The sequence below is a fragment of the Bos indicus genome, chromosome 11 (assembly GCF_029378745.1).
Source record: "Bos indicus isolate NIAB-ARS_2022 breed Sahiwal x Tharparkar chromosome 11, NIAB-ARS_B.indTharparkar_mat_pri_1.0, whole genome shotgun sequence".
In the NCBI taxonomy this organism is placed as follows: domain Eukaryota; kingdom Metazoa; phylum Chordata; class Mammalia; order Artiodactyla; family Bovidae; genus Bos; species Bos indicus.
This window is the reverse complement of record NC_091770.1, coordinates 106,437,883-106,464,133: the sequence shown is the minus strand read 5'-3', so window position 1 is coordinate 106,464,133 and position 26,251 is coordinate 106,437,883. Positions and strand designations below refer to the sequence as shown.

At 55.2% G+C, this 26,251-nt stretch overlaps 1 protein-coding gene across 1 annotated transcript in view; it reads right to left on the bottom strand.

The window, feature by feature from the left end:
* The window catches only part of CACNA1B (calcium voltage-gated channel subunit alpha1 B), a 216,485-nt gene extending 190,500 nt beyond the window's left edge, over nt 1-25,985 (bottom strand). The window contains exons 1-3 of the mRNA XM_070799820.1: nt 25,574-25,985; nt 24,443-24,548; nt 21,084-21,223 (exon numbers count right to left, since the gene is read on the bottom strand). Coding sequence (XP_070655921.1) covers nt 21,084-21,223; nt 24,443-24,548; nt 25,574-25,857 — 530 coding nt within the window. The 5' untranslated portion in view covers nt 25,858-25,985. The remainder of the gene's footprint in view (nt 1-21,083; nt 21,224-24,442; nt 24,549-25,573) is intronic.
* Between the last annotated feature and the right edge of the window lie 266 nt (nt 25,986-26,251).

Sequence of the window (26,251 nt, the reverse complement as noted above, 5' to 3'; positions counted from 1 at the left end):
GGATTAGGTGGTTGGGTGGCATCACAATTCAAGGGACATGAGTTTGAGCAAGCTCTGGGAATTGGTGAAGGACAGGGAAGCGTGGTGTGCTGCAGTCCATGGGGTCACAAAGAGGCAGACACGACTGAGCGATTGAACTGAACTGAACTGAATGCATGTATATGGAATCTAGAAAGATGGTACTGATGAATTTATTTGCAGGGCAGCAATGGAGAAACAGACTCAGAGAACAGACTTATGGACACAGCAGGGGCGGTGGGGAGGAAGGAGAGGGTGAGATGTAAGGAGAGAGTAACATGGAAACTTTCATTACCATAGGTAGAATAGATAGTCCATGGGCACTTCCTGTATGACTCAGGGAACTCAAACACGGCTGTGTAACAACCTAGAGGGGTGGGGCGGGCAGGGAGACGGGAGGGAATTTCAGAGGGAGGGGACATATGTATACTTATATCTGATTCATGTTGGTATTTGGGAGAAAACAACAAAATTCGGTAAAGCAATTATCCTTCAATTAAAAAACAAGTAAATGTTTTTAGAACTGCAAAATGTATACATATAAATTTTCATCAGCTGAATCTTAAAAATGTTAATATTTTTGCAGTTTTATTGAAAAATAATTGACATACGTCACTATAAAACTTTAAGGCATACAGAACAGTGATTTGATTTCCATATGTTGTAAAATTATTACCTCAATAACCTTAGTTAATATCCATCATCTCATGTAGATACAATGAGAAAGAGAAAAAAATTCTCTCTCAGGATCTACTGTCTCAAGAGCCTTCTTCAGTTCAGTTCAACTTCAGTCGCTCAGTCATGTCCAACTCTTTGTGACACCATGGACTGTCCCTGTCCATCACCAACTCCTGGAGTCTACTCAAACTCATGTCCATTGAGTCGGTGATGCCATCCAACCACCTCATCCTCTGTCGTCCCCTTCTCCTCCCGCCTTCAATCTTTTCCAGCATCAGGGTCTTTTCCAATGAGTCAGTTCTTCACATCAGGTGGCCAAAGGATTGGAGTTTCAGCTTCAGCATCAGTCCTTCCAATGAATATTCAGGACTGATTTCCTTTAGGATTGACTGGTGGGATCGCCTTGCAGTTCAAGAGACTCTCAAGCATCTTCTCCAACACCACAGTTTGAAAGCATCAATTCTCCAGCGTTCAGCTTTCTTAATGGTCCAGTTCTCACATCTATACATGACTATTGAAAACACCATGGCTTTGACTAGGCAGATCTTTGTCAGCAAAGTAACATCTCTTCTTTTTAATACACTGTCTAGGTTGGTCATAGCTTTTCTTCCAAGGAGTAAGCATCTTTTAATTTCATGGCTGCAGTCACCATCTGCAGTGATTTTGGAGCCCAGAAAAATAAATTCTATCACTGTTGCCATTGTTTCCCCATCTATTTGCCATGAAGTGATGGGACCAGATGCCATGATCTTTGTTTTTTGAATGTTGAGTTTTAAGCCAGCTTTTTCACTCTCCTCTTTCACTTACATCAAGAGGCTCTTTAGTTCTTCTTCACTTTCTGCCATAAGAGTGGTATCATCAGCATATCTGAGGTTATTGATATTTCTCCCAGCAATCTTTATTCCAGCTGGTGCTTCATCCAGCCCAGCATTTTGCATGATGTGCTCTGCATATAAGTTAAATAACCAAGGTAACAACATACAGCCTTGACGTACTCCTTTCCCAATTTTGAACCAGTCCGTTGTTCCATGTCTGGTTCTAACTGTTGCTTCTTGACCTGCATACAGATTTCTCAGGAGGCAGGTAAGGTGGTCTGGTATTCCCATCTCTTTCAGAATGTTCCACAGTTTGTTGTGATCCACACAGTCAAAGGCTTTGGCATAGTCAATAAAGCAGAAGTAGATGTTTTTCTGGGATTCTCTTGCTTTTTCAATGATCCAATGCTTGTTGGCAATTTGATCTCTGGTTCCTCTGCCTTTTCTAAAACCAGCCTGAACATCTGGGAGTTCTCAGTTCAACTACTGTTAAAGCCCAGCTTGGAGAATTTTGAGCATTACTTTCTAGAGTGTGAGATGAGGGCAATTGTGTGGTAGTTTGAGCATTCTTTGGCATCACCTTTCTTTGGGATTGGAATGAAAACTGACCTTTCCCAGTCGTGTGGCCACTGCTGAGTTTTCCAAATTTTTGTGCAGCACTTTCACAGCATCTTCTTTTAGGATTTGACATGGCTCAGCTGGAATTCCATCACCTCCACTAGCTTTGTTTGTAGGGATGCTTCCTAAAGCCCACTTGACTTCACATTCCAAGATGTCTGGCTTCAGGTGAGTGATCACAGCTTTCTTACAGATCATATACTCATGTGAGCCGAGGTCACCACTCTGTACATCGACTCCCCAGGCCTCATGTATCTCGTGCCTGTAACTGCACTTTACAACAACAGCAACTCCAGTTCCGCCGCCCCCTCCGGCATCCTGAGAACCAAAGTGTGAGCTCTTTTTCTGAGTCTGGGGTGTGTTTGTTCTTAGATTCCACGTATAAGTTCAGTGTTTGTCTTTCTCTGTCTGATTCGTTTCACTTCACATAATGCTTCCAAGAGTCATCCATTTTGTCACAAATTGAACCTAAAATTTCTTTTAAAAAATTGCAATTTTGGATTCGTCACTTTGACAAATAGAATCCTGATTTTTAGAAATTAAAAGTTTTCTATGCATAAAATCCACTCTCAAGAGTACCAAAAAACCCTCGTGTATCATGGAGGATTTCCTTTTAAATCAGATAATAAAATAAGAATCATTGCCATAAATCTCACTGAATCTTATTTCAAGAGTTCTGGCTAATGTAACAGAATTTGAATAAGACATAAGGAAAAGAATAGATAAACTGATTATTTCTGGAAGACACAGACGAAACTCCCAGGAAGCTGGTTGAGAGCAGTTTCTCAAAGGCAACCTAAATGAGAAGGAAACACAAGGAAGAAGGGGTCAGCGCGTATGTGTGGCTTACACAGCAGGAACTCACACAACATGGCAAAGCAGCTGTGCTCCAAGTTAGAATATATACAGGAAGTACACTGTGCATAGAGAGAGAGAGAGAAAGCCAGGCCCCAGGACCGCAGGGTCAGCGCCCCTGGGAAATGGCGTCGGGGGTGAGCTCTGGGCCGATGGACCTCAGGGTGTGGGCCCGGCACCAAGACCACAGGAAACCCTGCGGGTGATTCTGACGCACACTCGTGCTGGGCGGATGCTGGTCAGGAGCATCTCCTTGAACCCCTTCTTGCACGTTTGCAAACCCCACTGCCTACCCCCAGCTTCCAGACAGAAAGTAACACAAAGCCTTGAAAGAAAAATGCAGCACAGAGCAATTATAGGAAGAAAAAAAAAAACAGGCACAGAAAAGCAATCTGTAGATACTGTCATCAGAGTGCTGAGAAATGCAGGCCAAAAAAAATCAAAACCTGGCTGCAGGCCACCATCCGTCAGCAAATAGAGACCAGCTCAGCTCCCCTCAGCAAACTGTAGGGACCAAGCCCAGGCCCAGGACAAGAGCACAAACTCCCCAAAGGTCACGTGGCGCCAGCATGACTGGTCCGAAAGCTAATGAAACAAAACTCCTCACACACAAACCACGAGGAATGACTCCAAAATGTGTATGGGCCACACCAGTAACACTGCAGGGTCTTATTCACCAGGAACTGGACACACCCGAAGGTCCACACTCCTCCTGGACAGACAGACGAAATGAGGGTTTTTAAAACCGGATTCTCCACAAATCAACTCAGACATTCTCGATAAGTGAAACATCCTCCCAAAAGAATTCTTTGGACTTTAATAACATGATTTCAAAATTATCTAGAAAATTAAACAGGCAAAATATTAAATAAATGTTCAGAAAAGAAAAGAGAGAAGGTCCTGTTTCATGAGACACTGAGATATTACTTTGATCTCAACTCCTGGACCACAGGCCAGATGGGTTCAAACCCAAACAGAAGTAGCATGGGTAACACGCAAGAGCACGTCAGTCCGTGACAAAGGACGCACAAGCAAATGACGGGCAAGTTATCCACAGAGGAAAGACACTGTCACCCATCTTCTAAGCATTTGCCTAAAGGAAACAGCGGTATGGCACAGATGTATGTGTGCTTTTGGTCTTTTCTATAAAAGCAAACTTTGAAATGACGTAAACGGTCAACAAGAGGGAGATGGCTGGTCGGCCCCGTCTTCAGCGCATTCTCAGCTGTCAGGGCGCACAGACGGCCCCTGGGGATCTCGTGCAGCCCTGCACGAGCCAGCCTGCCCATGATGGCAGCAGAGTGCCCTGTGCCCCCAGGGTAGGACACCAGCTGTGCATTTCAAAAGCCTACACATAGAAAAGGCTCAGAATGAAAAAGCTCAAAATATTAACAGTGGTTATCTTAGGGTGGTGGGACTGTGGGGCATTTTTATTCTTTCCAATAGCAGCATTTTCAAGTGAGAAGATCAATATTTTTATTTACATGGCAAAGAAGAATGTGTACCCTACACTGAAATTGTTTAAAATAATAAACTAACTTTGAGGCACTTTAATTAAAAATGAAATATTAACAACAATAACAGAAGGGTGATTATAGCATACAGCTTTGTATTCAATATGCGTTTTCTGGGTGCCTATGATTCCCAAAGTCCTAGGCTCTAGGAGATGCTGGAGAGCAAGACAGGAGGTCAGCCTGGGGGAGGAAGCAGGACTGGCTTGGAGCTGGACGCCTTCCTTCTGGGTTCACGCCCAGCATGGCTCCTGGTAGGAGACACATGCTCGGTGTTAGTGAAGAAGCCCTGAAGTTTCCAAAACGAAACAGCAAAGAAGCCACACACATAACTCATAAAAGAAAACATAATGCAGAAACATGCAAACACGTCCACACCACCAGTCATGGGAACAGAAGATAAAACAGCAGGAAGGCAAGGCCTTACACCCAGTACGTCATCAAGAGGAGTTAGAAACGTCACACCTCGTAGTGGCAACGTAGGTGTTAAACTCAAACAGAATTCGTAGCAATGTTGGAGACGGGCGTGGCAACCCACTCCAGTTTTCTTGCCTGGAGAACTCCATGGACAGAGGAGCCTGGCAGGCTCCAGTCCATGGGGCACAAAGAGTCAGACACACTGATCAACTAACACACACGTATAGCAGGAATGTAAACTAACGCATCACACTTGTAAAACAAGTTGAAAATAAAATGCCATAAAATGCTTAAACACTTTCAATTAGCCCACTCTGGGAATCTGCCCCATTGAAATAATGAAAAAGAGAAAAGACCAAAGTTGAAAGATCAACATCACAGCATCACACTATTGAGATTACAGAGCTGGACCATAAAGAAGGCTGAGTGCCGAAGAATTGATGCTTTGGAATTGTGCTGGAGAAGACTCTTGAGGGTCTCCTCGACAGCAAGGAGATCAAGCCAGTCAACCCTAAAGGAAATCAACCTGGAATATTCATTGGAAGGACTGATGCTGAGGCTGAAGCTCCAATATTTTGGCCACCTGATGCAAACAGCCGACTCATTGGAAAAGACCCTGATGCTGGGAAAGATTGAGGGCAGGAGAAGGGGGTGAGAGAGGATGAGATGATTGGATGGCATCACCAACTCAATGGACATGAGTTTGAGCAAACTCCTGGAGATAGTGAAGGGCAGGGAAGACTGGCATACGGCAGTCCATGGGTTCACAAAGAGTCAGACATGCCTTAGTGACTGAACAACAACAGCCATCTTTGTGTTCAATGACACTGGAAGCCTAGGTGTTCATCACAAACAACGCATCAGACCTCATGTGTGTGTGAAATAACGTTAAAGGAATAGATGAACTGATGTCTGGGTGAACCTTAGAAATAGCACACTAGGTGAGAGGAGCCAGATGCAGAGGGCGCACAGGGACGGCGCCAAGCCTCGGGCCCGAGCACACACTCACCAGCCTGTCAGGGACGGCGCAGAGCCTCGGGCCGAGCACACACTCACCAGCCAGTCAGGGATGGCGCCGAGCCTCGGGCCGAGCACACACTCACCAGCCTGTGACCACTGCAGCCCAATCCCCAGGCCACGGCCCTGCACACGGAACGGCCGGGCATGGAGACACACAGGCGTGAGGCACATGCTCAGACACACAGCCCCACAAGCACACACGCAGCCGGTGTGGACAGCAGGAGCCACGGACACGCTGCACCCGACCATCCGCGGGGCCTGGACCAGAAGCACGTGGTGCAGGCACACCGCCAGTCCCCGCCTGGGGCCCCTCACAGGCACCGGGGCAGGGGGCTCCCCCCACGGAGAAGCATGGGACCACTCACTGCAGTGTTGCCCTGGGGCCCCGACCCTGACCCAAGCACCCTCCAGTCCAGATTCTGGGGTCCCCAGCTGGGTCTTTGTAGCTGCATAGTCACCATATTGCCTGTGTTGGGGCACCCTGCCTTTCCACATCTGCTGTATGATGGGGGGTCACCCCTGCCCCTCCACAGGCCAAGCTGGGAGCCCTCCCTGAGACCCCCAGTCCATCACGTCGGACAAAGCAGCAGAGACGCCCAGGCTGCCAGCCCCACACAATTGCCGTGGACATCTCTCTGACTCTCAAAACAGAGCAGTTTGGACAACAACTCAGCAAGAAGGGTCTGGCATGCGGCCTCCTTGGAATTGTTACTGCTGTCACTGGGAGGGGTGGTGCAGGCCTCCAGGGAAAAGCTCAGAGCACATTGGGGGAGGCCTGCACCTGCTTGCCCCAGCCCTGGCTCACCCTGGGCTGGTACACGGTCCCCAGGTCAGGCCCACGCCCAGGGAGACACAGAGCTATGGGCAGACACGTGGCAAGGCCAGCACCATTTCCAGGAACTTCTTTGTCACTGACTTTCCAGATACTGATTCTTGCCCAGGAGGCTGAGGCAGTTGCCATGGATACAGCCTCCTGGTCTCAGCCAAAGATGCCTCAGCCTCCGCCATGCTGCCCACTCCAGCCCCATCCTGGGCTGCACATAAAGCACAGGGCCCTGCCCTGGAGGCCCTGAGCCTGCTCCAAAGCCTAGAGCCTCCAGGCAAGGCTGAAGAAGCGTCAGCCCTGGCAGGCGCAGGCCCCGAGCCAGAGAACGTGACCTTCACAGCTCACTCAAATAAAAACATCACACCTGTCTACCTCAAACCAAGGACACTCGGAGGTCAGCGCCATTAGTCCAATCATACAGAGGAAGAACCTGAGGTTCAGATGGCACATCCAAGTGTCCAGGCTCACAACCCAAAAAGGGGAGGAGCTGGGGCGTGCCCAAAGTACAGGAAAGTCCAGCCAAATGTTCTCACCCCCTCCAACCCCTCCTCTAGGGCTAGAGGGCAGGTAGGCACCACACAGAGTGGACATCAGGGGCTCCAGGCCCCCAGCTTCTTTGGGGCATGGTGAGTGACCACTGGACAGATGCTCTCCAGTCCCTCCCTGACCACCACCCATCTGGACATGGCCCCATGTGGACACTGCACCCTTGGACTGGCTGAAGGGTTCTGTCCGGCTTGAAAGAGGCTACTACTTTCGTCACCTGCAGCAAAGCTCTGACCAGGGAGGTCAGCATGACCCAGGAAGCTCACCCACTGCAGCCACGGAAACCTTGGGAGTGGATGCCTTCACGTCACTGTCATCAGACCCTTCTTTTCAGGGTAAATAGTACTCCTCCTGCACTCCTAAGGGTCAGGGTGGCTGGTGGTTACGAGCTTGGGCTTTGGCTTAGTCTAGCTGGAATCTGCACTGGTTCCTGCAAAATGTCTGAGCTTCTCTCAGTTTCCAGTCTGTAAAGTAAGAGTGTCCCCTCCTCCCTGTAAAGATGAGGGGCCCTGCCAACGATGGTTGAGCAGGGAACCTGAACTTGTACTCCACGTAGAAGTGACAAAGCAGGAAACCCTGTCTCCTTACTGAGAAGGGTCAGAGACCCAGCTGAAACCGGGTTAATAAGAACCGGAGTCTCAGAAAAACACATGGAGATGTCCAGATTTCAATCATATCTCATTCATCAAAAAGCCAGGAAGATCTCAAACTGAGTGAAAAAAGACAATCATAGATTGTGACACCTGAGATAACAGAGGTGCTAAAAGTTCCTGACAAAGATTTTGTCGCAGTTACGACAGTCTTCCCACAAACAACCACTAACGTGTTTGAAACAAACAAACAGAAGAAAGTATCCTGAACAATATAAAGAAGAATGAAATGGAAAATTTATAACGGAAAACTACAGGAGCCGATGTGAAAAGCTAAGAGGATGGGCTCGACTGTAGAAGAGAGGGAACACGGGGAAGAGCCAAGGGGCTGAAGAGCAGGAAGGGCCAAGACCTCAGGCCCAGAGACGGGGCGGGGGCGGGGCTCCAGGGCTGTAAAAGCCGATCGGAACCGCAGGCAAGGGGAAAGAAGAGCAGCCCTCGACAAGCCGTAGTCTTTTAGGAGGCTCTGAAATATCCCCAAAATGAAAGGAACACGGCACAGAGGCACAGAGAGAGCCAAGCTTTTGAAAAAAACGGTGCTAACAGACCTGCTCAAAGCAGGGCTACCACAAGCCTTCAGTTTTAAAAAGTGCACCATCTGCAGTCGAGTGAGCTCAATGAATGACGTGTGCCTGTGTGTACTCAGCGCCGGAGCCACAAAATACGCGAAGTAAAAACCAAGAGAGATGGAAGGAGAAATAGACAAAGGCACTCCTGTAAGCGGAGACCTCAGCACCCCCCGTGACAGCTGACAGAAACGCAGCAAGGCTACGGAAGGCTTATTAAGCCCGTCAGCAGAATCTACTCCACATTCATGGAACATGCCACACAAAAACAGCCAGATACATGTTCTTGCCAAGTGCCATGAAACATAAACAAAGGTAGACCGTATCTGGAGCCTAAAATAAACCAAATTTAAAATAATCAAAATCACACAGACTGTGTTCTCTGACCACATGGAATCAAGCTAGAAATCAGTAACAGGGAGATACTGGAATATTTCCAAACATTTAGAAAACAAATAACACATTTCTAAACAATCTACAGATCGAAGAAAAGTCTAGAGAAAATTTAAGAACACATGAAACTGAATTAAACTGAAAATACAACGTACTGAAATGTGTGAGACACAGCTCAAGTGTGCCGAGAGCGAGTTTAATACACCCTGCACACGCGAGAGGAAAGAAGAAACGTCTCAAGTCACCGATCTGAGCCCGCCACAAGAATGAGGCAAAGAAGAGAAAACAGACTCAGAGCAAACAGAAGCAGGAGACAGCACAGATGAGGGCGGAAGACAGTGCAATTAAAAAATTTAATTATTGAAACTAAGAGTCATCTCCTTGAAAAGATCAGTAAAACTGACAAACTTCCAGCAGGACTAACCCAAACCCCCCAAAAGAGAGAGAGATTGGGAGAGAAGACATAAATTACCAGTGCAAGAAACGAAACAGGGCTGTCACCACAGACGCTGCACACATCATAAGAATAAGGGGCCACTGGGAACAACTCTACACACACGGTTTTGACAATTTAGATTTAATGGACTATGTCCTCAAAAAAATAAAACTACCTCAACTTACCCAATAGGAAATAGATAATTCAAATATCCCTTTAACTATTAAGGAAATTGAATCCATAAGATTAAAACTCCCTAAAGAGAAATCTCCAGGCCAACTGGATTCACTGTAGAATTCTACCAAATATTTAAAGAAGAATTCACAGCACTTTCAGACAATGGCTCCCAGAAAATAGAATGGGGAAGGAACACTTCCAAATCCATTTTTGGAAGCCTGTATTATTCTGATACCAAAGCCATACAAAGACTACCAAAAAAAATAAATAAATAAAAGAACAAAACAAAGAAAAAAAAAACTGACAGATCAATAGCCTTCATGAATACAGATGCAAACATCCTTAAAAACAGTATTAGCAAATGCAATTCAGCAGTATATAAAAGGAATTACATATCATGACCATGTTCATTCCAGGAAGTAAGTCTGGTTCAATACTCAAAAATCAATCATTGTAATTCACCATATTAACAGGCAGAGGAAGAAAAGGTCACATGAGCATATCAATGTAGAAAGAACATTTGATAAAATCTGACATTGACAAGTGAAGAACGAAATGGCAACCCACTCCAGTGTTCTTACCTGGAGAATCCCAGGGACAGGGGAGCCTAGTGGGCTGCCGTCTATGGGGTCGCACAGACTCGGACACGACTGAAGCGACTTAGCAGCAGCCGCAGACATTGACAAGAGGGAAGCTAATTCATGACAAAAACTCTCAGAAAAAAAGGAATAGAGAAGAACTACCTCAACTTAATAAACAGCATCTACAAAAACCTACAGCAAAGTGAAAGTGAAAGTCGCTCAGCTGTGTCCAACTCTGCGACCCCATGGACTATACAGTCCATGGAATTCTCCAGGCCAGAACACTGGAGTGGATAGCCTATCCTTTCTCTAGCAGATCCCGACCCAGCAATCGAGCTGGGGTCTCCTGCACTGCAGGCGAATTCTTTACCAGCTGAGCGAGGGGAAACAGGAAGCTACAGCAGACATGGGACTTCACGGGAGGGGCGAGTGCTTCCTCCCTGGAAACAAGGCAAAGGTGTCCACGCTCTCATGCAACGCACTGGAAGTCCTAGTTGATGTAATAAGAGGAAAAGGGAATGAGAAAGCAGAAAGAAATAAGACTGTTCCATTTGCAAATGACATACTTGTCTACATAGACAACTCCAAAGAATCTTTAAAAAAAAGAAATCTCCTGAAACTAATAAGCGCATTCAGCAAAGTTACAGAAATAAAGACAAATATAATATTAAAAAATGTATTGCCTTTCTACGTAGCAATAGCAATGCATATTTGAACACTGAAATTTTTAATGCTGTACAGTTTGTACACACATAAAAATAAAAGGAAAACTTTTAGATGTAAATCTAACAAAACATGCACAGCTCTTGAATCCCAAAAACTACAAAATACAGAGGAAAGAAATCAATAAGGTCTACATAAATGAAAAGACATGTCATGTTCATAGCTTGGAAGACTCAACATAGTAAAGATATTAATTCTCTGCAAATTAACAAACCGATTTTATACAACTCCTATGAAGATTTTGTATATATATTGACAAGATTATTCCAAAATTTATATGGAAACAAAGAAACTAGACTAGCTACAACAGTTTCTTAAAAAAGAATAAAGTGGGAGGAATGAGTCTGCCCAATTTTGAGACTTAAATAGTTCTAGTAATCAATACAGTGTAAATCTGGTAGAGAGAAGGACATAGGTCGATGGGACAGAAGCAGACCTGCATACGCAAGGCCAGCTGACTTCTGACCGAGGGACAGAATACTTCAGAGGTGGAAACACACGCCACAGCCTTTTCAACAAGCGGTACTGGAGCACCTGGATACCCACATGCAGGCAGAAAACGAACAAAAAAGAATCTCAACTGAAAGAAGCCTCACTCCTGAAACAAACCCCAACTCAAGAACAGATCCCAGACTTACATGTAAAATACAGAATCATAAAACTTTCATGGAAAAAAGTAGGGGAAAATCGTCATGACGTAGGTCTGGCAAAGAGTTCTTAGACTCAAAACCACAAGCCCTATCTATAAGAGGGAAACCTGATTAACTGGACTTCATTATGATTTAAGCTTTTGCTCTGCAAAAGTCCCCATCACAAGGATGAAAAAAAATTACCTACAGATTGGGAGAAAATCAACTAGTATCTAACAACCCAATTAGAACCTGAACAGAATACATGAACTGACATTTCACCAAAATGGAGATACAGATGGCAGACAAGCCCATGAAAAGATGTCCAGCATCAGTGGCCATTGGGGGAATGCAAATCAAAACCACCATGATATATCACTGCATACCCAGGAGAAAAGCTAAAATGAGAAACAGTGCCAACAGCAAATGCTGGTAGGATGTGGAGAAACTAGATCATTCGTACATTGCCGGTGGGAGTGTACAGACGTGCACGCAGCACAGACGCTTTGGACAACAGTCGGGTAATATCTTAAACAACCAGACACGCGCTGCAGTAGGCCCCGGAACTGCACTCCTAGGCGTTCATCCAGGAAACTTGTGTTCACACAAAACCTGTGCACAGACAGGCAGAGCAGTCTTGTGGGTGACCTTCCAAAAGCTAGAAACAAATCGCCTGTCCTTCAACAGGCGAACAGTTAGAGAGACAACCGGCGGTAAAGAGGAAGTGCAGCCGCGTGCAGCTGTGCCTCGGCCAGCCTCAGAGTCCCCGGAACACAGCCAGCCCCAGAGGCGCGCCTCCATTACCGAGGTTTAATGCTCGTGAAGTGACAAAGTGATGGACGTGGGTGCTGGATTATGGTCGTCAGGGATTAGGGGCAGTGAGGCCGGAGGAAAGTGGAAGCAGGTTCAGAAGGTCGGGTCCTGGTGGGGACACAGAAGGGCGGGTCCTGACTGTGCCGGGGTCACACTCTGGCTGCGAAACCATGCTACAGCCTCCCTGGACAGCACCCTCAGCACCCTCTGTGCATACTGCAAATCTGTGATGAGCTCAAGATATTTAATTTTTTACGAGGGGATGTTAATAATAGCATCCAGCTCAGGAAGGTCATGGGACGATCACATTAGAAGAGCAGCCAATACCGAGGAGACTTCATGGAAGAGCCAGCTTCGAGCTTTCATTCTCCCCTCCTGGTCTGCTCACCCTTCTAGCCCCACCCGCTTGGTGTTTCACCAGAGGGCTCTGCACCCACGCTGCCCACTTGCCAGGCCAGGGACCCAAAGAAGCACAGGAGTGAGCGCACGACCCCAGGGGCCTCACCCCAGGGAAGGAGCCACTCACGGAGACCAAGCCCTGGCCACACAGGGGTCTCGCTCCTGCCCCTGCTGTGCCCCTGCGTCACTGTCTGGCAGGGCTGGACAGTGGAAACACCAGGCCCCAGGACTGATCAGGAGATGGGAAGAAGGACGCTCTCGCTTCCTGCCCATTCCCTGCCCCCACACTGCATTCGCAGAACCAGGGTCCCAGACAGCAGGTGTGGGGAGGGGTCCGCAGGCAGAGAGGGCGGGTGGTGCTGGAGGCCCCCTCGGGGATGCCCACCCTCAGACAGGTGGCTGCAGGACACCCAGGACGCCCTCTGACCCCCATGGGCTCAGCGGTGCCCTCCCCCAGCCCCTGCCCCAGTCCAGGCTGTAGCGGGTCCAGGGCAGAGGGCAGCCCTGCCTTCAGCCACCTCAGTCCACAGTCCCTGCTGCCAGACCCCGGAGGCTGATGACCGACCGCGAGGAGTGAGAAAGGACCTACGGACAACCAACCTGGGCCCACCACACCACAGACACCGCATACCCCGACTGGAAGCCACGCGGACGCCCGGGATCAGTCACGTGCCTCCTGAGCCCGTGGGGGCTGAGGGGGTCCCCACTCCCCCGCTGGCTTTCAGTCCCGCAACACTCGCTGCACACGGGGAACTGGGGCACCAAGGCTCATCAGAGGAGCCTGGGGTCTGAGCGCAGCCTGGTGCAGACTAACCTGTGTCCCCCCAGATTCCTCTGCTGAAGCTCTGACTCCCAGTGGGACTGTATCTGGAGATGGGATTCTTGGGAGGTAAATGGTTGAGCAAGGTCCTACGGATGGGCTTTAATTTAAAGGATTAATTTAACAGAACAGGAAGAGACACCAGAGACCTGTGTCTGCACACACAGAGAAGCGGCCCGGGAAGACACAGTGGGGAGGCAGCTGCCTACCGGCAGGAAGACACCTCCCCAAGGTGCACCTGCGGGCACCTTGATCTTAGACATCCAGCCTCCAAACTGAGACAGCAAACACCTGCTGTTTCAGCCCCTGACCCCCGTCTCAGGCATCTGTGTGGCGCCCAAGCTAAGGGGAAGGTTCTGCGGGGGAAAGTCCATCTGTGGAGCCGGCCAGGAGGGAAGCCCCTGGGACAAGACCAGGGCAGAGAGGCCGCCAGGCAGAGAAACACAGACCCACATCCCATCCCGCTGAAAGCAGCAGCCCCGGGTACATGGGCTCTTATACTCTGGGAGCAGAGAGGGAGCCACCGGCTGGAGTGATGAGGGCTCCGAGAGGGGCTCCCCAGAGAGGCTGAGACCTGGAGAAAGTGGGGCACAGTGGGGCGGCCAGCCGGGTGAAGACAGGACAGCCAGGGGCCTGTGCAGGCGGCCTGCGGGGGGTCTGCAGGTTCCAGGTCTGTGTGACTCAGACGGGCTGTGGCAGGGAAGGAAGTGGCCCCTCCCAGCGGCTCCCCACCGCTCAGCCAAGAAGGACCTGCTCTCCGGCCTCTTCCCAGTCCAGACCTAGCAACACAAGAGGACATTAGCAAACATGCTCACCTCCTGTGAATTTGCAGCTCTGGGCTCACCAGCGTGAAATGGAGTAAGGGGAGGCACCTCGAGTTGAACACGAAGGTAGAGTCCAGTGCCCAGCTGCCTCACCCGCCTGAGCAGCTGCAGGAATATCCACCAGCCACAGACAAACACTCCCACTCCCAGGAAGCATGAACTTGACCTCCTGTGACCTCTGCAGGCACACCAGGCACAAGATACATGGATAGATGAGCAGTTGCTCCCTGCCACCTCTGCAGAGGGTGGGCTTCCCTGGTGGCTCAGATGGCAAAGCATCTGCCTGCAGTGCAGGAGACCCAGCCAGGTTCAATCCCTGGGTCGGGAAGATCCCCTGGAGAAGGAAATGGCAACCCACTCCAGTATTCTCGCTTGGAGAATTTCAAGGACAGAGGAGCCTGGCAGGCTACAGTCCATAGGGTTGCAAAGAGCTGGACATGACTGAGTGACTACCATGCCTCTACAGAGGCACACGGGCTCAGCATGCTTCTGGCACCAGCTGCAACAGCCCCAGGGGGCCCAGCACCCAGGACCCTGCAGTGCAGCACAGCGGAGCTCCGGGCCTGAGGCTGGCAGCCTGCAGCCCCTGTCCTGCCAGGATCGCCAGGCCCTTAGAGATGGGCAGAGCGGGCTCTCCTTCAGCACATGGTGTGACATCTGCAGGCAGCAGCCAGGAAGGGCCTGGCTCTGGCTCCCCACAGCCCTCCAGGAGGGTGTGAAGAATCCTAAAGCATAGGAAGAAGGGGGAGGGAACCAGGAGAAAAGATACTGAGAGGTGAGCAGTGGAATGAGCCGCCCTCAGCGGACACCCAGCGGGGGGGGTGCAGACGGAGGGAGGCGGGGAACCCCCTACCCCTGCCTCTGGCGCCAGCGCGGGGCTGGCAGCCCAGTGGGGCCACTGGCAGGAGGCAGGCACCTGGGAGCCAGGCAGACCCAGCGGCCAAGCCTGTTCTGAATTATCAGCGATGCCTCCGGGATGCTGCCTGGGGAGAGTTTAAAGATGCGGGCCCCAACAGCCTCCCTCTGCTGCTCCAAGGGCCACTGGTCAGAACTCAGGCCCCTCCCCATCCCAGCGATTCCCAGCCTCAGGTGAGGATAGAAGAGAAGGTCCAGCATACCCCCAGCCTGAGCAGGCATCAGAGACCCCGTCGGCAGGACCGCATCATGGGACAGAGGAAGAGCCCACACGGGCGCTCCGGCCCCACACGTGAGCTCTAGAGCCCGAGGCCACGAGCCGAGGTCAGTCCACGTCCAGACCCAGTGTCACTGGCCACCTGGGGCTAGGCACGGTGCCCTTGGCTCCCACACGTGGGCACAGGCTCCCTGCTCACCTTGGCCCTCACGTGCTGGACTGCTCCTCGCCCAGGGTAGTATTCCCCAGGGCCCGGCCCCCCGGGACCACACTCCCACGCCCTCTGGCAGCGGCCCCAGCCAGGCCCGTGTTCTGGGGAGGCAGGGCAGGGCGTGGACACAGACATCCCTCCCTAGGCAACGCGGGAGGCTCAGACCAGCGACAGGAGACCCTGAGTTCTAATTACATGTCCTGAAAAGAAATCCCAGCTTAATTTGGAGTAAAATGAGACGCTGTGGTTAGAACTGTCCGCAGGGAGCTACCTGCCCGAGCTGGGACAGACCTCTCCTCTCCCCAAGGGAAGCTCCAGGCTGGGCCATAACTGGCGGGGGACTCTGGGCCCAAGTCTTCATGGTCTGAGAGGACCCTGCCCCGATTCCAAGTTGCAATCAACCCCTTGGGACCAAAGGCTGGTCTAGGGGCTCCCTTGGGGATGGGGAGGGCAAAAGTGCAGGGGTGGGCACAGCAGCAGTTAGGACAGGCAGGCAACACGCGTGCCACACTCGGGATGCCAGCAAGTTTCCAAGCAGCAGTGCTTCCCACAGCCCAGCCAGCCCAAGCCCACCACTTCCTCCTGGGCACTGCTCCCCACCGTCAGCACCCCACCCAGGTCAGGCCCTGCACCCAGAGCCCCAAGCGGCCCCCACGGCCTCCCAGCATCTTTGCCTCATGCCCCCTCCCAGGTTCAGGACGCCCAACCCCCTCCCACCTACTGCTCTGCTCAAGGTCCTTCTTAAGGACCTTCCCTGAACCCCACGAAGAGGAACTTCACTCCTGCCACCCAGCTTCCTGCTCATCACTGCACTTCACACCCACGTGGACAGGCTGCTTGTCGCCTGTGTCCCCGGGAAATGCAGCCTCCATGTCCATTGCTGTGTCCCTAGCAACCAGGGCACTTGACAGACACCTTCCACATGAACGAGGGGATGGGCAGCTGGCCAGAGGGTCAACGGGGAGAGAAGGGAAGGTGACCAGCCAGGGGAGCCCAGGAGAGAGCGAGAGGCCGGGCCGCAGCGTCCTCACTCACGCTGCCCACAGGCCCATCCCTCCATTGCACACCACCTGCTTCCCATGCCAGCCTCAGCTGACGGGCACGCAGAGCACTCTCACCCCATCCCTGCTTTCGCATCTGACAACCCAGCGCACACACTGAGCTCCACCTCTGGTGTACTGAAGTCACAGAGAGGTGAGCATGGACTGCAGGGTCCCGGCTGCCCTCGTCCACCCAGACATCACTCCAGCGCTCCAGCTGCACCGCCGCTGTCCTGCCTCCAGGGCCAGGCTGTGGCCCCCGCCTGATAAAACCTTCTGCCCCTCCTCTCCCTCCTACCACTGCCCAGTAATCTGCCTGGCTTTGCTGAAAAACTCCCCTGAAGGTGGAAGAGGTGCCCTGGGTGCCCACCACGGGCCCTCCGGGCCTGCAGGAGCCTCCACGCAGGCCATCCGCAAGGACCCTTTCACCCGCAGGCTGCCTGCCGCTGCACTCGGTGGCCCACCCTCCCCGCACCCCCGCTCGAGAAGGACACGCCCTTCCTCCCTAAAACACCGACCCCACCCACCTCACTGGCCAGTCCCAACCTACCAGCTCTGGAGTCCCCAGGCTCACCCACGGACAGCTTCTTCTCTAGATCCTTCCCCTGGGGGTCCTGTCTGATCTTGAGCTCTAAAGGCCATGGAGACGCCTGTGTTCTGGTACTGACACCGTCAGCCATGGCCTCTCACCAAATGTCTAGAGGGCTCAGCCCCTTACTACTGAGCCTACCCCAAGCCGCAGCTGTCCAGACCATGCCGTGTTCTCCTTAACCCCTTTCCTACGTGGGAACATGAAGCCTGTACTGTCAGTGAGGTGTGGTCTCCACAGCACACCCGCCCCCAGGCCCCACGATGTGGCCATGGGCCTGCACCCTCCTCCCCTGCTGAGCCTCTGGGCACCTAGAGGGAACACAGCAGGGCCAGGGAGACCAGGTCCCCTGGGAACACGGCCCGCAGGGCAGGGGCCGGGGGTCTTGCTCACTGCTGTGTCCTCAGCTCCGATTCTGAATAAATAGCAATCAAGGGATGGCCAGTGGGTGGGTCAGCAGCGGACGAGGGCAGCTCAAGTGGCTGTGCAGACAGAAACAATGTGCAGACAGACATGCGCAGACAGGACAGCCCCTCCCCCGCTCCGCGGGCAGGACTGGGTGCTGTATCGCTCGCCCCCCGCAATGCCAAGGGTGTGCCCAGGCATAGTTCACAGGGGAGTGTAAGAGGTTAAGAGGCTTCCCCGATGCAGGGTAGGGCCAAGTCCCATCCAGGGCACCTCCCACGCCCGGATGCCAGCCCCAGAAGCAGAAGCAAGCCCAGCTGGCCTCGGGGACAAGTCAGGCTTCACCAGGCAACGTGGCCTTCCCTGTTCACCGTGGGGCTTCCAGCCCTCTGAGTACCAATTAAGTAAACCCTAATTAAAAACAACAAAGTAACGAGGAGCAGTGCCCCGTGGCTGCCCACAGGCGCCTCGGCTCAGGAGGGCTAGGGCTCTTCTCTGGATTCCCCAGGCCCAGCACTCACCCCAAAAGCAGACAAGGCCCCCTTCTATCATGCACCACACACACACATACGTACACAGACGTGCATACACAGCTGTGCACATGCACACATACACATGGGTGCCCAGATGCATGTGTGCACACATATGCACATGTGTGCACATGCATGTCTGAACGGACGCACACGTGCACAGGCATACACACATGTGCACATGCAATGCACGGATGCGTGTGTGCATGAACAGATGCACGCGTGTGCATGGGTGCGCACATGTACACGTATACATGTGTGCATGCACACACATGCAGTCCAGGCATATATGTGTGCACACATGCATACATACACGTGTACACACATCGCCAGTCCCCGGGTGCTGCAAGCAAGAGCAGCGGAGCAACTCCCCCACGTGACTCTGGGCAGCATGTGAGCCCCCGTGGCACACAGACCACCCTCCCCATCTGGGGGCTTCCCTCCCAACCCAGAACAATCCCTGCGGACAAGGTGCAGAGAGAGGGAGCCTGGAAACCATCAGTGCCAACTCCCAGCCCTCCTCTCACAGACAGTGAGAGCAGAGACTTCATGACCCATACGAGAGGCACAGAACAAACAGAGAAAGGCAAAGGAAGAATCAGAGAGAGAGAGCAAAAGTACTGAGACGGAGAAACATCGAGGGGTGAAGAAATAGAGAAGATGAAGACGAGATAAAAAAGCAGAGATACAGAGAAGCTTAGAAATGGGGAGACAGACACACAAGAGATTAAGAAAGGGAGAGAGAGAGAGAGAGAGAGAGAGGGGGGACAGACACAGAGAGGGCGGGGAGGGATAGGGGCGCACGTGAAGGTGGGAGAGGAGATGGAGAAACAGATGGACTCAGGGCAGGATCTCCGAGGCCAGGCTGGGGGCAGGGTTATGGTCTTGGGACCCGTGGGATCCCCCTGCTGGGGCTCCAGGAAGGTGAGCCCAGGAGAGTGGTCAACAGGCAAGAGAAAGCAGCTGTCCTTGGAGGTCTCCCAGCCCTCACGGGGGGACCAGGCTCCCTGAATCTGGAATCAGGATATGTTTGTTGGAAGACTCAAGGGTCCTGCCAAGGGGTTGGTGCGGACCTCTCTGCCATGCTCCCAGCAGCCCAAACAGCACCATGCACAGCATTCCCAGAGCCCGGTCCCACCACCCTCACCAGCTCCCAGGTGGCTCGAGCACAGAGCACCCGAGGTTCAATAGACCATTAATTCAGCAGACACTCCCTGACCCTCCTGGGGGCCTGCCCCGAGCTACGCTCTGGGGACACTCTAAAAAATACGACACCAACATCCTCAGGGACACGGGTCGAGAAGGAGAAAGGCGTAAACAGCCCGTGACATCTGTCGACAGCCCACGCAGTGCCCAGTGGACTACAGGGCGTACCCTGCCCGCCGAGGGCCCACACTCGCCTCCACGCCCCATCAGTGGGACCTCCGAGGGCTCTCTGGACAAGCCCCCGCGGCCGCCTGCCCTCAGGCAGCAGACGGGTGTGGACGGTGAGCGCCACACGGCAGGATGGCACGCCTCCCAACAAAAGGCTCCCTGCTCCCTTCCCTCCTTGGTCATTAGGGAAAATGGAACAGATTAGAAAGTTGCCCAGCCTATTATATCCAATTTCACTGGTGCCCATCTGATCAGAGTCAGTGACAGGCTGGTGCCACAGGCGCAAAGGCCAGGAAGGAGCTGAGGCATGAGGCCCACCAGCCCCTCAGTCATCTCCAGGGAGAGACCCTCTGAAAGTGAGGCACCTCGATTCTGGCCTGTGCTGGGCATGGCACAGACACCGCTGGAGCCACCAGCAGCACCTCAAGCAGACAGAGAGCCGGCCTCCGAGGATGGGGCAGGGGACTCAGGGGGGCTTGCACTGAGGGTCTTATCTGGAGCCCAGAGGCCATGTAGCCAAGTCTGTTTATCCTCACATGTAGCACAGGAGCCCTGGCCACAGCTACCTGTCCCTTGCAAGGAGAGTTATGGGCCACTGTGGGGCTCCAAGCCTCCCTGGGACCACAAAGCTCCAGGAGGAGTGGCTGCAGTCCCTGGGGTGGGGCCTCTGGGACCTGGGCTGTGCAAACAGGTTTCTGGAGCAAACTCCAGGCACTTAACCCCCACCCCAGCCAGAGGTGGAGGGCAGCCCAGAGCCGGGGCAATGGCAGCTCAACCTCAGAACAGGGCAGAGGCCCTGAATACCATCAGGCAGGTGGAGAGACTGAGGCCCTGAAGGCAGGGGGCCCTGTGATGAGGAGGCTTTCTGCCCACTCTCCTCCCCCTCCCCGGCCCAGCCTCAGGCAACTTTCTGGATCTCCTGGATAGCTTGGGAACCACAAACTGGTAATTATTAGAGTCTATTTGAGAAGGAAAGTGGGGGATGGGACACTGATTAAGCACCTTCCTGGAAGCAGAAGCTGTGACTACAGAGGCACAGCCTCACCAAAGCACAGCTCCAGGAGCACGTGCCCACAAACGCTTCAGGCAGGAGACTCGGAAGCGCACATGTGCCCACAGGTCATGGGGTGAAAGAGGCCAGGCTGCAGCCCAGGATTTACAAAATCAGGCCCAGTGCCCTTCCTGCCCTGTGGACCTGACCACAGCACCAGCAGCTCTGCAAGCAAGCTCTGCCGAGGACAAATCTCCTCGACGTCACCTCAGCCAAGATCACAGCCCAGGCTCTTCCCGGGAAAGAACAATGCCTGTCCACCAGCACCCACCCGTGAGGAACACCAAGAAGCACCGGCCCCCAGCATGGACACTGCTGCCCGAGCCCGCTCCGTGCACAGGGCACCCAGGCCCAGCACCTACCCCGTGAGGACCCCAGCGTGGACACTGCTGCCCGAGCCCACTCCGTGCACAGGGCACCCAGGCCCAGCACCTACCCCGTGAGGACCACCACGAAGTCCATGACGTTCCAGCCATTCCGCAGGTAGGAGCCCTTGTGCAAGACAAAGCCCAGCGCGATGATCTTGATCCCAGCCTCGAAGCAGAAGATGCCGATGAAGTAGGGCTCCGTGTCGTCCTGAGGAGAAGTGCAGAGCAGGGTCACCGCCGCCCGGACACGGCCGGTGAGGACCCCCAGCCCTGCCACGACACCCCCGACGGCCCTTTCAGCACGGGCCTCGGAGCTCTCCGCCAGGCTCCCCCGACGCAGAGGTGGCCCCGTCCCCACGGCCAGTGACACCCAGGCACGTGAGGAGGGGCTCCCGCCCGACACCCTGCCGCAGAGTGAGTGCCAATAACAACACGTGAGGGCTTCCTGCAATCACCAGGGCAACACTCATACCGTCCCGCAGGCACTGGGCACTGCTGTCTCCCCATCCGAGGGGGCGCTGAGGCACAGAGAGGCCAAGGAACTGGGCCAGAGACTCGCAGCTTGTTAGAGGCAGAGCCAGATTCCAGCCAGAGGTGACCTGGGTCCGACCGTGGGCTGGAACCACAGCAGGGACCACGCCCAGCTCCCTGGAGCACAGCCCAGGACCCGCTCGCTCACTCAGTACACACCTGCTGGATATTCAAAACACGCACGTTCTGTGGCGAGCAAGCACGGCAGGCCTCAGGGAGCCTCTGCAGGGCGAGGCATCCAGCTGGGTGACTGGGACAGGAGTTCCGGGTGGAGACGACAGAGCGCAGAACTGGGACAGGGGAGCACAGAACCCCAATGGCCCGGGCCCGCCTGGTGCCAAGCACGTGAGGATGGGCTGCGGGGACTCAGGGAGCACTGGGACATCACACGCTGGGGGCGGGGGGCAGACAGAGCCTCTGTGCAGGTGACCCCAGGAGCTAGACCAAGTGGGCCCTGGAGGAGGAGGGTCAGCAAGGGAAACAGCCTGAGCGCAGACCACGGACACAGAAGGGGACAAAGAGGAGGCAGGCAGGTCCTGCTCTCAGGACTGTGGGACCTGCCACCCAGAGGCTGCTCGGCCAGGGAGAGGCCTGGCCTCAGGGCCCAGGGAGGGGAGAGCCAGGCTGACTCCTATGGGGGCTGCCTGTGCGTTCCTCCCCCAGGGAGCCTGGGCTCCAGGGCTCTCATGTCCGACCTAGGGAACCCTCAGCCTGGCCTCCTGGCCCATGGCTGCTGGTAGCAGCGTGCAGCAGAAGCTGCTGCCCCCAGGGACCAGGCAGTAGAGCGTCCATCACAGCCCAGCTCCCCCATCCTACCATCCTGATGCTGACTCATGAGGATATTCCCTCCCCAACGCTTCTGGTCTGGTTTAGTCAGAGGGTCCCCTTTCCCCAAGAGAAGAGGCTGCCGACCACCTACCCTGAATAAACATGAGGCCCCAGCAAACGTGTTCAGAGCAACTCTGGGTTTGTGGGAGAAGAGCCGACCAACACGAGGAGATGGGGTGGGGCCCCTTCCCAGACCGCTTGCTCCCAGCCCCACCCCTGACCACACTCGGCAAGGGCTGGCTCGGGGGAGGGATGAGACTGCGAGCTGGGGACTCCAGCTAAAGGCCACGTGGGAAGTTGATGGGTGGGTGGGAAGCAGAGCTGTGGAGGCCCCACCCCAGGGCAGGCACCTCTGCACCACAAAGCCCCTCCCAGCCTCTGGCAGCAACACCAGCCTCCAGACCTGACCTTGGACCACCACTGCGCCTGCTCCCCAGGCCCTCTGTGTTCAGCCTCCATCCATCCCAGGGCCGCCAGGCCTTGCTGGGGTGAGCACATTCTGCTCAACCCTCAACCCTTACAAGTGTACAGACCCCCATTACCACAAAGCAAACTGTCCCTCACTTGTGAGGCTGGAGGCAAGCTGGCCCACTCAAGCCTGCTGCCCAGGGGGAAGGCCCAAGCCTGACTGCCCCTGCCACCCCCAGCCTGCCTCCCTCTGGCCCCACCCCTGCCACGCCCTGTGGCCTGGCATTCAAGGCTCCCTGCCAGAAACCCCAGTTTCCTCTTACTTTCACCCTCTTCTCCAGCCTTCAGAACGGGCACCACCACCAAGCTCACAGCAGGTCAGGGGCCCCCCACTGGCAGGAACCTGGGCCCCAGAGAGGGCAAGTGAGCCTGTCCAGCTCCACGTCTGGGCAGGAGTCACCCACGGGGACCACCCTCCACTCTGTCAGGATGCCCTTCACAACCCTCCCCTCCAAACCCACAACTGAAATCCCTCAGCCATTCTTGTGCCAAGAGAAACAACCAACCCACAAACCCCCATCTCTTGGCTGACCACCCTGGCTGTCACTTCTTTGCCTTCTCGAGGTGCCCACCCAAAGTAGAACACCCCCAGGGCAGCCTACTCTGTCTCCTCTGCTTCACCCCTTGGCCTGAAGTTCAAGTTCCACACCAAGCACAGAACAGGCTCTGCTTCATCAATGCTTATCTCTGCTGAAGTAAAGGAAAGAAGTTTGGAAGAACAGTCACTCGCCAGGATGTGGAGAAAAGGGTTCAGCCTCTGGACAGCTGGTGCCCCCAGAAGTGTCTCCGTCTTCGGGGACCCCAGGACTGCAGCAGTCTCCAGCCAGGCCCCAGGCTCCCTCTCCAGCCCCTGTATGTGCTTTTCCTTCTCTCTGCTCTGAAGCTCAGTCTCTCAGGCCCCAGTGAGCCCACATCAAGCCCAGGCAGAGGGGCCAAGGCAGCTGGGACGTTGGGGGCTAGAAGATGTAGCCTCACCTTCAGAATGGGGCTTGCCTCCTAAAAAAGCACCCTGCCTCTGCCCCAGCCCCTCCAGATGCCCTGACCTAGCACTCTGGTTCCTGTGGGCTCTGTGCTTCAACAGGGGAAATATGGGGTCTGGGAGCTCCTGGTAGGAGCAGGTGAGAACTATGTTTGGGGATGTTTAGGAAGAAAGCCTGGGAAGGAGTGCATCCCATGGGAAGCAAAGGCCCCACAGGGAAGGAGTCCCAGGCAGAGCCAGAGAGGGAGATAACCAGGGCTGCACCTGGGCCAAAGCCCACCACAGCCTGGAGGGACAGGGGCAGCCCAGCATTCCAGACCCTGGGCCGTCGTGAAGGCCCCTCTCACGTGCCAGCATTAGCTCTGAGTTTCTTAGGTGTAGGGATGGCTAGTGTCACTGGTCAGAGCAGCTGCCGGCTAAAATGGCCTCCCTCAAGCCACCGGTCCCCAGCAGGGGTTGAGCGGGCTGTCCCACTCCTCCTGACCCTTGAGGGAAGTGTTAGATGCCCAGACTACCCAGCCCGAGGGAGCTGTCCCGTCATGGGTCCTGAAGAGTCCCAGAATCAGACAAGCTGCCGCCACCGCACGCCCCGCCCTCAGGCCCCGCCGCCACAGCACTCACCAGCCGCTCAGACATGGGCGTCTTGTCTCCGTCTGGGAGGTGCTGCTCCAGAGCCAGCACGATACAGTTGGCGATGATGGTGGCCAGAATCATGTACTCAAACGGAGTGCGTGGGTTAAGGACTGGCCAGGAGGCGCCAAAGAGGAGAGGCGAGGACGCCAAGGCCGGCAGCGCGCAGTGCAGCAGCCGGGCCCGGCCGCCTCCAGAGGGGCTGAGAATGACCAGGTCCGGAGCCCACCCCACCCTTCCGCCCCCATCCTCCCCGATCCTCGGGGCGCCGCGAGGGCCGCCTCCGCAGTCGCAGCCGCCAGCCCCTCAGCTCGTCCCCGCGGCCGTCAGCACCGCGGACAGCGCCCCTCAGCGGCACCGCCCGACTCCCAGCCCCTCAGCACGTCCCCGTGGCCGTCAGCACCGCGGACAGCGCTCCCTCCGCGGCTCCGCCTGACGCCCGCTCCCCGAGGGAGGGGGCCCTGAGCCCCCCGCGCGCAACGGAAGGACCCCGCGCAGGCGCACACTCCTACCTAAAGACACGCAGCCACATGTACCTACACAGGCACGTGAACACCCATGTACCGAGAGTCCCGAGCGCACGCACGCGCAGCACTGGGTTCACGCTCTGCCCTCACACACTCAGGCACCTGCAGTCAGGCGCGCGCACGGGCTCGCCTCCACCCGGCGCTCACACCTACACGGACACCGATTCGCCCTCGGGTGCCCTCCAGGCTGGCCACGCGCTCTGCGCCGGCATCGAGGGAGAGAAGGGACGAGCTCAGGGGCAGGGGGCTCCGCCCAGCGCCCAGCCCGCTCCCGCGGCCGCCGCCACCACGACCACACACAGACACAGAGAAACACAAACACGCACGCACACGCGGCGCGCCGAGAGGGCCCGGAATCCGCCCCGCCCCCTCCTCGCCGAGCGACCCGATGCGCCTCTCCCCAGGGCGCACCCTCCTCCAGCCCCGGGAAAGATGGCCACTGGGCGCAGCATGCGGCCGGCCCCCTCCCAGGCCCCCGGCCCAGGCCGCCCCCCCAGACCCCGCAAGGCGCAGACGCCGGACGCCGCGCCCCGTTCCCGTTCCCGCGACCTCGGGAGCCCCTGGCCCCCACCCGGCCCGGCACCCGGCAGGATATGGCCACTCGGTGATGCGCTTGGCGTATTTGCGGACGACGTTGTCCTCGCTGAAGACGAAGAGCGAGCGGTTGACGGTGAAGCAGTTCTGCTTGACCGGGATGGGGTTGTACAGCGCCATGGTCCGCGCGCGCTGCGCGATCGACTGCTTGTAGAGGACCCGCTGGCCCGGCTGCAGCCCCCCGGGGCCCGGGCCGCCCGCAACGCCGGCCCCGCCGCCCCGCGCCCGCTCCCCACCGCCGGGGCCCCCATAGCGGCCGCCCAGCTCGTCCCCGAAGCGGACCATAGCTCCCGGGCGCTGAGCGCATCCCCCGGCCCGGCGGCCCCGCGGGGATCGGAAGGCGCGAGGTGCGCCCTGCGCTCTAGCGGAGCAGCCGCGGAGCCGCCGGACCCGCACCAGACCTCGCCCAGCCGGCAGCCGCCGCACCCGACTCCGCCGCCCGCGCCACGCCCTATATGGGGCCGGTCACGTGGTGGCGCCAAGCCAATCCGCGCCCGCCCCGCCCGCCCGGATCGCGCCCGCCCCGCCCCCAGCTGGCCGCCCCCGCCCTGTCCCCTAGCCCCGTCCAGCCGCCGGCCCTGGGGACCGCGCCTCGGCCCCCGGGTCCTCCCGGCTGCGCGAGAGCGGTGAGTGTGCGCCCTCCGCGCGTCCCGCCTCGCTCCCGGCCAGCAACTGACCA